The following is a 13,152-nucleotide window of genomic DNA, read 5'->3' as shown; positions in this document are numbered from 1 at the left end:
TAGGGCTGCATATTAGCATTTACTCATACATATCAATACATACAGCCTTTATATAAGCTAATTTAAGGTATAAGTGTACCATATGGGTATTGGGTGTTGAACCTTAAAGTCATATCTCTCTATTCAAATGCATGTCAGTGGAATAGATTAGCCCTACTTGAAATTAGACGCGTATGAATGCATAAAGGTGTGTGCAGCGCTCGCTGTATGAATGCACAATTGCCTGCATGTGTGCTGCAGGATGAGATGGTACTAGGTGAGGTGGCCCCACACACACACACACACACACACACACACACACACACACACACACACACACACACACACACACACACACACACACACACACACACACACACACACACACACACACACACACACACACACACACACACACACACACACACACACACACACACACACACACACACACACACACACACACACACACACACACAACACACACAATGAAAGCTAGGTACCAGAATAACTGTCAAATCCGCACCAGAGATGCACCCAGTCACCCGATGTCAAATGTCCTGGTCACCCACCTGCATTACTAAACAGTGCAAGACCCCCCTCCCTGGCCCACACTCACATACACACACAGGGTGGATCCAACCAGCAGTTTACCATCCTCACACAGGAACCCAGCCAACCAAACATCCACACTGTTCGTAAAAGAGAACAAACCCAGTGTTCAGTTGACAAATGTGGGGCTTCCTCCGCCCGCCACACCGCCTGTTCGACCTTGCTCTGGATCAAACATGACACAGGTGGCACAGCAGTGTGGCAAGCAGCAGAAAGAGCCACAAATAGGAAGCTGCTGCTACACATTTAACAAGGTGCAGTGCCTGTAGTGTGTTGTGTGTAGAGCATTGAAAGGCATTCAGCAGGGACCAGGTGCTACCTGGGTCTGGCTGGTTTAAGTGGTCAGTGAGGGGATGAAAGCAGGTGAGAGCTGCTGCTGCTGTGCTGTACTGCTTTGATGATGGAGAACTACAGTTCTAACAATCACAGCTGAGTTTGCATACTACACTGCCCCTGAGGTGGAATATTTGCATACAGAGTGTAAAGATAGCATTTCATAGTGGGGGAATTTATGGCGGTTGATAGGAAGGGAAGCGGCTTACTTCTGGCAGAGCTGGTTGAAAAGGATCTTGGGATTGACCGGGCCTTTCCCTGGATCCTTCATGCTCTGGAGGAAGAGAAACATGGCCGCCGTCAGGGGCTCCGGGCTGGGCAGCATTACTGTCATCGGACCCTGGAATGCGAACATTAAAAATTCATTTCAACATTTAATGTGCAAATAAAAGCTATAATATGTCAGTTTTAGACAATCCCATTTAAAGGTTATATGTATGCATGTCTATTTTAATTTCACTGTATGTAAAATGTTCTTTTTGCAGACATGTGACCAATAAAACTTTGAGCTTGTCTATAGGCAATTTTAATGACGTCATCACACTTAAATAGTTAAAAAGAAAATGTGTTACTGAGGTTTTGTTAATGTTTTTTATGGGGCTGTTAGATTGCTTCTAGACTGACCCGTTAAAAAAGATGTGTTCCTCCCTGTTTGTGTGTAAAGTAAAACAGCAAACAGGTTTTTAACCACCGTGAAAATGTTAGTTTTTTGCAAGGCTAAATGGCAATAAATCAAGCAGATTATGTTGGATTACAACATGTTGTCCATTTTGGAATAGTCTTCTTTTAAATATTTTTTCAAATTTGTGACATTTAGTCTTTAAAATGCTCTGGGAAAGTTACCGTACATTTGGTTGGATCACACGAGTCCTGTAGAATCCTATGCAGCCACCCCTTTAATCTAATTCCACATATATTGTTTGTAAAATATGTGGAATTTCAATATTAGTGAACATTGCATCTGATATTGTGCAAAAACACAGGATTTAAAACAGTTATAACGTATAAATAAAGCTTTGAGAAATTTGGTACTGACTTAGTTTATTTACTTAAGAAATATGCCATTTTAAAACAAGGTACAAAATTAATTATCTTGTTACTTTAAATAACTTAAACAAATGTAAATACATTTAATTAAAACAATACATTTTCAGTTTATTTTGTCACTTATGAAAGCTAATAATAGTACAGGGAACATTGAGTTACACAGGTGCTTCATTAGGATTATCATTTCAAAGGTAATTTGCATGTGCTCAATCTATAGCTAGTTTGTAGAACACTATGGCTTAAAGAATAGAAGAGACAGCAAAGCAGAATGTACCACATTGGTTTCACCAGTGGGGCTGATCCTCAGTTTGAAGCCTTTCTCCTTCACTTCCTGGATGAGGTCGATCAGCATGTGTGTCTGAGACAGGTTCTGCAGGGAAAACAGATGTTTGTAGTTACATTTTCTAAACAATTTTTTTTTTTAAATCCATCCCTGTTATAAATGCCATTGGGTATACATAAGATTAACACATTTCAACCAGCTGAATACTGTTCATAAAGTCATCCTCAAATTGGTCATATGCACTAAACCAAACCCACAATATTGGGGGAAAGAAAAAATAGACAAAAAAAACCGAATCCTTTAAAGATATGAAACGGTATCCACACAGCTTGTGGCAATTCAATGTGGTCATTTGAAATGAACCTTGTGAAATGTTATCTCCATTGTGGTAGGGTTTGGGAAACTTGTGGTAAGTTCATTATTCTGAAAGAGCCTTTCAAATGAATCCATGATCTGTGAGTTTGAAATTAAGAGAATATCCTTGGTGAGGAGAGGAGCCTGAAGCAGTCATTGTCCCTCCATGTTAGAGAAAACATCCTTTCCTTTCCCCCTTTTCAAAAGATATTTTTTGTCACATCCTGGCAATGAAGACAGTTGCTATGGAAAACGCACAATGGGGCCCGGCATTGTGAATACACACACAGCTCATCCTCAGACAATTATGTGTTTTGGCCCAAAAAAGATTGCAATTTTCAAGGAGACAATACAAACAGACAGAGAGAGGGAGGGAAAAGGCATGTAAAGCGTGCTCACTCAAATGTCAATCAACAACGAAGGCCCTGAGGGTGATTAACAAAATGGTGGAAAATACAGCTTCATTGTTGAAGCGGCATGTTGGTTTGCAGTCACCATGACACGACCAGAGAAACACGGGGGGGGGGGGCTCTTTAGCTGTGTTGAATGGTGAACATGCTTGGCAACAACTGAGTACCACTGGTGTATGGGAGGTAAACACCACTCTGCATTTACGGCTGCGTTGAATATACTTCAAAATGACCTCAAAGTCAAGCCTGTTTACACTCATGGTCAGTAAGACTGTAATTTAGTTAACTAAATGCCAGTCTTCTTGGAAGCAGCACTTGAGCATGGTTTCCGCAATATAAAAAGGCATACATATTTATAATGTCATGTTAAAATGGAAATCCCTGAGACTCCTTAAGCTATCAAAGGGTCTCTTGAGATAAAGCACGGATATGCAAGCAGGTTGTTTGCTTTGAGAAATCCATCTTAAGCTCATGCTTCAGACTTACAATGATACTTTGATCACACCTACTTCTGTTATTTTTCCTGACTAAATAATGTAATAGAACTGCAAGAAATGTCATAAAGCATGATGCATTGTTTCTGCTCTAACAGTTTATAGACACTTATAAGGCTAATATAAGAGTATATAGACACTAACAGGTATATAACAGAGTTCTGTTTTAACTTACTCATGGTACGGCTGTACAATTCAATAAATAAATAAAAACTAGGTGTAAGGGCAATGTTCAAACTGCAGGAAGCACAATATATGTTAAAGGCTAAATATGTGTTATGTGCCAGAGATATTCCGGGCTACAAATCCTCTCTACCTCATTTCTATTGACTTGACAAGACGTTAGTATGTTAATATCATATTCAAATCTCTAAATCTACTTCTAAATTCAAAGATTATTATTGTCTTTAATAGTGTGAATCATATCGCGATTGGAATATCAGTTAAAATAATCGCAACAAGATTTTTTTTCCAAATGGTGCAGCCCTAACTCAGTCATACTAACCTGCATGACAGCGTTGAAGAAGCAGGTGTTCCCGAGGTTGTTTATGCCTTTGACAGGGACCAAGGTGCTGTTGGTGGCAGGATTCTTGCCTTTGGGTGAGTCGGCATAATCGGATGGATCCTCTTGCAGTTTGATGATTTTGGGTGATGCTCCTGAAAAAGAAATGATAAAATATTGAGTGATGCAGAGTAGCAGAAACTCCAAAACTATTGGGGAAAATATTCAAGAGATGAACAGTGGCAGCTTTTTTGTTTCTTTTAAAACCTTGTTTTTTTTTGTGTGTGAAGCTTTGTTCATCAAATAGTGATTAGTTATTGTGATAACATAAATCCAATCAAATTAAAAAGGTGAAATGGAAATGTTTTGACCACAGGCGTCCAAACTGCCCAATCCAAAGCCACCAGTGAAATCCAAGTCTACAAATAATAATAATAATAACAATTTTAGTGTAACCTAATATTTGTAACTATGCAGAAATACAAGGTTATACACAAATAGATATGACAAGAAAGTTTTTCAGAACTTGAATGTTGATTTAGATTTTCAATGTGAACGTTATGAATGAAGCTTCAGACTATCCTGTACAGCTGTAATGGGCAGTCTTTGAAATTGACAAACATACTTGCTTTCAAACCTTGATTTAGCTATAACTTTGAGGTTGTTTTTGGATTGGTCTTGGCAGTGAAGCTTAAAGATGGAGCTGAGGTGGTGGCAGAGTTGGCAAGTTGTTTCAGATTGAGGGTAAAAGTCTGCATCCTTTAAATTGAGATGTTGTCAGGATACAGGAAAACCTATTGGGCTTAGCCTTGAAGCGAGACTGGGCTGGGAGCAGGGTGCTGGGATGGCAGCTGGAAGGAAAGCTGGGTCATTTGGGAAAGCAGATGACAGCTGTAGAAGTTTCCGGTGGTTAGTGAGGAAGGGGTGGGGGCTGGGGTTAGAGAGATGGCTCTCCAGAGCCAGCTGTTACTCCTGATCACCAATGAAAACTAACCTTAAACACTAACTAAGTCACAGATGGTCCGATCTGACAGTGACGTGCAGAGTAGGTAGTGGAGCTGTGCAAGCTGAGGCCTGCCAGCAGATAACAAAACACCATGATGACTCAATATCAAAAACTGCGTTTCTGAAACGTGTTCGTAGCAACAGATTCTAGTAAGGAATCCTGAGAAATGGAGATTAAAGGGGAAGAGGGTAAAGCCCTCATGCACACAACTGTTTTGATTTAAAGAATCCAGGTTTAAATAGGTAACTTGTCACCATGTTGAAACGAAGGTTTAAGCCACAGTTTGGGGATTAACAGAAACACTTCAACAAACACTCTCACAACTCAACGGATATTTCATGTTTTCTTAAATCGTTTAATGATTTGCCAATTGTCATAACGGTCAAGTGAGACAGACGGTTAAATGAGCTCCAAGCAGTGGTTTATGCGCTACAAATGATGGATATCGTCAATAGGTTAGTCATTTAATATAACATATCTGCTGTTCTAATATTCACATGGTGTTCCTGCTACATCCTACTCATTCATTGATCACATTTAAAGAGGAGTAAAAGGCCTTCACATACCAGGGGCGTGATAAATACATAACACAAACAATGCAAAATACTTATATTGCATTAAAACGACCAATACCAGTATCAACATGCTTCTGTAAGTTATGTTAATGTGTGATTTGAGTTCACTTTGGTAAACAGTGATACATATGATGTCTAGGTTTGAACTGCAGATATTTTGATGATACCTCATCGTAATCTTTGAATCTGTTACTTTCTTTCATACAAAGTGGTCCGTTGATGCCTTTGTTCAGGGTTGTTTACTTTTGTTGTATAGTATTCGCCTGTAACTATTCATGACAAAAACAATAGTTTGGAAAAGTCTATTGACCTTCTGGCACAAAAAAGTGTGTAAACCCCACCATTATTACACAATGTAGAATAAAACATGCATTGTAACAGATTTAGCTCAAACAGCAACTTACCTCACCAGATTCAGTCATAAAGTAACACTTTGTACTATTTTACTTTTGTATTTCTTTTTCTGCCTTAAGTATATTGTATTTTGTATTGGAGGAGCCATTGTGCATATGACAATAAAGCCTTTGAATCCATTGAAGGATATGAAACTATGTCGCATATTTAAAGCAGGCTTGTCAAAATATGGAGCATTTAAAGAGTTGACGGATGGTTACATTAATTTAAAGACTAGTGCATTTTTTTGTCTTCAATAAATCATAACTAGACTTCTAGACCTCCTACTTTCTATGTAAAATTGGTAGTTGCAGTTTGGAGTGGGGGGGTGTCTATGTGTGAGAACACTTTGACGCTACGATCAGAAAGAATGAAGAAATGGATGTGGTGCTAATGGGTTTTAAAGTAAAGGGAGGAACACGAGTGAAGCAATGAATGGAAGATACCTTGGGAGGTGCTAATTGAGACAGAGAGGTGTTCACTCATGTGATATTGGAGAAGTTTGGCACATCCCAAAAAGAATCCCAGGCAACTAGCTTCATGCAAATTATCATTAGCTTCATGATGAATAAATGGCAAGCTCAGTATAACATGGTCCTTTTGGTCTGTATAGCAAAACATACAGTAACTTATATATATGTATCAAGTCAAAAAGTGACAAAATGTTGCAATGTGTGACTAGCCAACTAAAATACCTGCATCATGTCTAGCATTAAGGGTAGAATCAAAAAATTAACTCCCAGAGATGATCACTATTAATTGTGGAAAAGGAGAAAAAAAGGGTTATGTCCTATTCTGAAACATCAAGGAAAAAAAGATGAAACTTTTCTCCCTTTCCTGCATCATTTCCACAATTTTACACCATTTTCTTCCGTCATGCAAGAGTGAAGCAGCTGAATACAATCACAAGAATACACGTACACCTTTTGCTTGCAGTAACCCTTTGAGGAATTCTGAATCAGAGAAACGTTAATGGCTTAAAAAATATACTAATTTATTCATATTTGAGTGATATTGTCCTGTTTTGTTCTACCATTACTGAGATGAAAAAAATTGCTACGATTACAATGTTTTTCAAGAAAGATTGTTTGATTGCAAATAAAATGTCTCGAAAAGATCAGACGTTGGAGCATCTTCCAATACACCAACAAGATGAAATTGCACAACAATAGCTGCTTTATAGCAAATGCTTCGTCATATGAAATGATGAACAAATATTAAAAATGCTTCTTACGCGTGTTACAGGACATTACAAGTAAAAAAAATAAAAATATTTGGTGTTGTTCAGAAGATTATTGCTTTGATTACACGATTGAGAAGGTGCTATTGTTCTCTTACAAGTTCCTTTATTGCAAGGAAATAATGAGACATGTTAGCTCTGAAAAGTTCTTGCAGGGACTAATGGCAGTATCTTAAGGCCTCCAAACTGTGGAGAAATCAACTAAATGCTGGTAAACACCAATAAAGAGTTTGGTCCATGAGCACTTCACCCATGTAAGCTAGTCAAGAGAGCAGGCCGGCAGCGAGGTCAGTGGCCTGAACCTGCTTCAATCTAAACAAAATAAATTCAATTGAACCGTAAACCCTCGTAATCATCCTAGTAACCTGCACCTTTACTCTCGCCGTTATTCTCCTCAACATTCAATGGCCTTGCCCTTGAACATTTTCAATTCATAGAACCACTCCTTGTGTAACAGATTTCTTTTTGAAAAAAGCTATTCAACCTGCAAGCGGTGGTTACTCCAGCGCTGGCCGCTACCCCCGCGAAGCTTTTTCCCTCTTCAAGGCCAAGGACATTACCGGAATGTGAACCGTGGGCTTTTCACTCGTGGCCTGGCAATTTGCATTTTATTGTCAATCAAATTCAACTCGAAAGGAGCGAGGGTAAAAGGGCAGCTTTTCTTGTTAAACAGCTTTGAGACGGAAAAAAGCAGTTACTTGAACGCACACACACAGAAAGTGCAACGTGTCTTTCAGGTCTGCGGCGCTATTATATTTCCCATGGCTAAACCGACTGTGTTGCTTTGAATTAACATTGCCTTAACTGAAAAATGTGCAACACATCTTGTTGTTTTGTGACTACGAAGGGGCGAGGTTCAGCTTGTAGGGACGACATCCTTTTGTGGCGCTCCACCCAGAGGTGCTAAATGCATCTGGCCCTCTTTCCTGACAACATCTGGAGGCCTATTTCTATCTTCAATATGCAGCCATAAGGGAGCCCCCATATGTCATATCACACAATGCATGGAAAACAAGTGGAGATGGGGAAAAGAGTGCAGCACTGATCAGGAAAACATTCTGGAATGGTGTAAGAGAGAAGGTGTGAAGAGACGTGTTTACAGCTGAACAAAGAAATAAGTAATGGAGAGGTTGAAGAGGAGTCTGTAAATCTGTGTCTACATGTGGTGTTTGTGAGATGATTGGCATAATCATCAGATTCAACCTGAATGTAAGAGCAGCGACTTAGAGGAAGCAGAGGAATGAGGAAACTAACTGGGTGGAATGAGGATGCCGATGGACACACTCTGCATCTGGGACCGTCACCCAAGGTAAACAATGTTCAGGGAGCCATCTGGTTGAGACTGGGGAGAGGGAAGGGGGTGCAGAATGAGGCAGTGGGTGGAGGGAAGGGTTGCAACGAGCACAAGCATATGGAAAAGCAGATTTTTCCTCTCCCTGCAGCAGTCAGCGAAGGCAAATGTCAGCATGCGCTGCGTCCACGCTTGACTGTGCTGCGCTCGGCACCACCACCTGGCCCTCCTTGCTCAGCCACCGAGTATAGGCAGCAGTGACACTGTGGAGCCTCTCCCCAGGGTGGGGGAAAGCATCACGGTGCTCAGGATTGTCCACATGCAAGCAAATACACCAACACCTCCTGCACTGCCTGCTCTTTTTCACACAAGAGATGAAAAAAAAAAAAAAAAGTGCGCCTTGTTTTCTTTCACAGGGAACAGCAGGAGAGTACTTGCAAAGAAACCAGAATAAGTTGAAACCTAGTATATGGTTGGACCAAATGTTGTCAATGTGCTAAGTTGTGGCTTAAATTGTTTCTCGGATAGTAAGTGTAATTGCCCGTTATAGGTTCCTCTGCAATTTCCAGCAGTGGTTCCGGTGGTATTTGTTCTATAAATGTATTGAAGTAGCATTTACAGCATCATATGGTAAAGTTATAATTGAATCAAACAATTAAAGTTGATTTGAAAAAAAGATTCATATATTTGTAAGTCAGGCTAAAATAACGCACAGATCCTCTGCTTATAAGATTTTGAGGGTTTATAACTTTAAATAATTTCTGTCCAAAGTCCCAGACAACAATAAGCGTCCCAATCTGTGGGAGCCTCTAGACCCCCCACCTATAATAATGCGTTCTTTCTGATCTCACCTTGTGCCAAAAGTCACCAAAAGCTGTGCCAAGGGAGCCTGGCCTCGAAATTTCAAAAACGTGCATTTGGAATGCTTTGGACGCACTCTGCACCTGACTTCAGTCTTTCTGTGCCGCTGGGCTCAGATCCTGTTTTGACATCCTGTGCCGCGAATCAGCAACTAACAAATTATTTGTGTAGGTAAGGGAAAAAAACAAAACAATGCTCTGAGCAGAGGAAAGACTGACAGCTGCTGATTCTGAGGACAGAATGTAGGAACATCTGGAACATGTGGTCTCATTGATAGCATGATAACTCACACAGTAAAGCTGCCTTCACATGATACGTTCTTTGCTCGCTGCCTGGTTTGGCGCCGAGCCTTGTGTTGAAGACAGTAAGTTAGGTCAGTGGCTATCGAGGTCAAAGGTTAAATAATTTGAACTTTGAGTAGCACACAGTGATATTTCGAGTGGTATGTGACGCCATGGGTAGCGTTTACGCGTAGTCAGTTGGCGCCACTTCCTCCATAGAAATACAACGGCAACGTCAGCGCTAATTCAGACATTCTAAAATGGAAAAATGTAATAGAAATTGGGAATAACCAACACTCTGGCGACCAATAGTTTGTTTTCAGTGAATCACCCAGTCTTAACGGAAGTAATTCGAAAAGCACAATTTTCTGTTGCACATATGTTTGGATTGTTTTGACATTTTGTCAAGCTGAAGCAAGGCCAGCACCAGGCTTCATTTAAGGAAATCTAAGCTCACTGAACAAAGCATTGAACAAAAACAGATTCTTTTCAGGTTTCTTTTACAGCAATATGTGCTGCTCTACTAAAATTACTCAATGCCATTTTTAAGTCTCAGAGCCACTTTGCCAAAAACAAAAGCCTGTAGAAATGTCATTTCTATATTTTCAATGACCTTTTCAAAGCCTTTCTAATCTGATGCACAGTTGGGCCTAAGACCGTCATATTGTATGGCCAGTGGGCTTCATGCGTCCATGTTCGCTCACAGTGCAGCAGTGTGGAGGTTCAAGGCCAGCTCCCTTCATGCAGAGCAGGCAGTCAAGAGGAAGGCCAGGCAACACCAAATGTCTTATTAATTCACTAATTTGTTGTGACTGCAGGGCATAAAAAAGCCTGTTTCTTTGCCATCTGAGGCCAAGAGAACCCAGTGCCGTGTTACTTACAGACACACAAACACACAGCTTTTGCTACCCAGTATCTGGCCTACTTTCATGTGCGGTGGTGGGAATAAAGACAGGATCACCCTTGATTACCTCCATGAAAGCACCACCAGGGGACAAGCATCTTGCTGGCTACTGACTCGGCAGAGCTTAACTGATGGTGAGCCGAGGAAGACCAGAGGCAGTGGACCAGGTGAATAAAGGTGTAGGAATCAAAGAACATGAGAATAACAGAATATGTCATTAACTCCAGGCAAGGTCTCCAAGGGGACAAGTCGATAGAGATATTAATCTTGTGAAAAACGTTTGTATCCTATCTGATCAAAAAGAATCAAAACGGGGTCCTCATAAAAAAAGAATAATGTTTGGTTTATACTCTAAAACATTCATCCTTTCAGTCATTACAGCAAAAAATCGAACACTTATATTGGTTACTTTAATGCATAGGTGTACTGTGAAGATTACGACAATTAAAATATTAATATATTAGTCTCTAACGGTTTTTTTTGTTAAGATGACCACCATCCGCATCACTAAAAACTAGTGGGCTGCAAAAGTGTTGCTCAACAGTTGAGTCGAATGAGCAAATGCACATAAATCTTGATATACATTTTTTTCCCCCAGTAACGTGGATATTAATTTGTTGTTGTGACACTTATTTTTGTTTTATTGCATCAAAGACAGACACATATTTAATTCAGAGAACATGCTTTAGTTTTTCAAATTAAACAATCATAAATAAGGTCAGGGTTTCCCACAGCACTAGGCGGCCGCCTAAGCAACGCATGCCTGCCGCCTTAACTAAGGTCTTCCAAAAAATATATATATATATGAGCGTCCTGTTTTCCCTCATTCCAAACCGTGACCAACGCCAGCCTCGCTTCTCTGCAGAACGCATTTTTTAAAAAAAATGTTAAACCGTGTCATGAATTGGAAAAACCAAAAATAGCGGGCTTCTTCATGTGACGAAGCAGGCCTACCTCACCCTGCACGCCCACCCCCGGTCAGGCGACAACGCCCCGTCCCCTCGGACAGCCCACCACCTTAACTAACTAATTTTCTGCGGGAAACCCTGATGAGGTCATTAATAATACTATATGATTGATAATAAGGCAACCTTGCATTAATAAAGGATAACAGAAGTTGTGCAAGTCTGTCATCTTTTTTCAAATCTCTCATTAGGATATTCATAAATGTCTCGATAATTCCATTTCACAAAGATCAGCTTATCTTGAGTGTTATGTTCACATCCCTAGAATGTACTGAAGGAAAGTTTACAAAAGCAAGCACATCCAGACAATAATATGAGGGAAACACACTGGTTAACACTTTTAAAATAGACCTTCAGTACAGCCTAACAGAATGTGAAATAAAAAAATACACCGTTTTGTTATATAATGATACAGAACCCTTAACAATGGCTACCAAAAAAACAAAACACAATTGTCACATTCCAATGACAAATATGCTCTGGTGTCTTTTCAGAAAATAATTTTAATTTGCTCCACAAAGCCTCCCCAGCTGTGTATCAAGCTGGATCCTAGCGCGCTGAGGTCAACTCGCTTTTTACTGGGACTCACTTGAGCTGAAAGCCTTGATGTCGAGAGAGCACAGTTAATCGACTTTCTTTCTAGCCTGAGCTGTTGTTGTACAAAATTATTATAGATTCTAAAAAAAAGAAAGATCCTTGCCGGGGCTCCTTTGTGTTTGGGGTCTATAGGAAAAAACCATACAACGGTGGCAGCTACCGAACACATGGCCTTCATACTGAAATGCAATTTCTCAAGCTCCTCGACAGACAACGGCCGCCTTTTTTGCCACAACAATGGCCGCCTGCTTCCATACCAATCTGGCTGACCGGTGTGGAACAATTGGGTGGCAGCAAAGGTGACAGGTAATTTAAAGGGCCAAAGGGGAAAGCTGTAGGAAGCCAGTGTCCAGTTCGATTCCCACCAACGTGGACAACAGGTAGGCAGCAGGGATATACGAACATAGAAAACCCTTCTTTGTACAGCATAGGCTTTGAAAAAACAACATTGTTTTAAAGAAACAGCATGACTCAGAGCAGAATGATTAGCAATGGCTGAATTATCTTGAATGAATATGTTTGATATTCAATGTGTTGTACTTTAAGGTCCTGTTTGGCCCATAAAACTCTGCTCGTTGCTTGGGTGTAGCCTCAGAAAACACAACTTACTCAATGAATTTGCAAATTCCTCAGGTTTGCAATGTACTTCACAAATAAAATGCTGTTTCAGGAACAGCGTGTGCTCTCTGTTGCGAAGAACACATTCTTTCAATACAATTCACCTTTTTCTAATCTGGAACATAAAACGGTTTGCAGGAGCTAAAAAAAGAAGTGTAAAACAGATAGAAAGAAAAAAGTGCTTTTGCTCGATTTGAATGATGTTTTCCACAGTCTGCGTGTGCCCGCTGAGAGTCAGTGCGCTCCAGCTGTTAGGATCCAGTCGCACTGACTTGTTGAGGACCCTGGCTCCCACTAGTGCAGCACACAGGCCCAGAGGTGGTGAGACACACAGCGGCATGACGGAGGAGGCGAGGGACGGAAACAGATAGCGATAGAAAGACAAAAGAACGTCAGAGCAGTGGCTG

At 40.5% G+C, this 13,152-nt stretch overlaps 1 protein-coding gene across 2 annotated transcripts in view; it reads right to left on the bottom strand.

Moving 5' to 3' along the window:
* Window positions 1–13,152, bottom strand: part of usp45 (ubiquitin specific peptidase 45) — a 39,674-nt gene that overhangs the window by 22,025 nt on the left and 4,497 nt on the right. For both annotated transcript variants that reach the window (XM_063879395.1, XM_063879396.1), the window contains exons 6-8: window positions 4,018–4,169; window positions 2,246–2,341; window positions 1,134–1,264 (exon numbers count right to left, since the gene is read on the bottom strand). In XM_063879395.1, the coding sequence (XP_063735465.1) occupies window positions 1,134–1,264; window positions 2,246–2,341; window positions 4,018–4,169 (379 nt within the window). The remainder of the gene's footprint in view (window positions 1–1,133; window positions 1,265–2,245; window positions 2,342–4,017; window positions 4,170–13,152) is intronic.

This window comes from Eleginops maclovinus, chromosome 3, assembly GCF_036324505.1.
Source record: "Eleginops maclovinus isolate JMC-PN-2008 ecotype Puerto Natales chromosome 3, JC_Emac_rtc_rv5, whole genome shotgun sequence".
In the NCBI taxonomy this organism is placed as follows: domain Eukaryota; kingdom Metazoa; phylum Chordata; class Actinopteri; order Perciformes; family Eleginopidae; genus Eleginops; species Eleginops maclovinus.
This window is presented reverse-complemented; position numbering and strand designations above follow the sequence as displayed.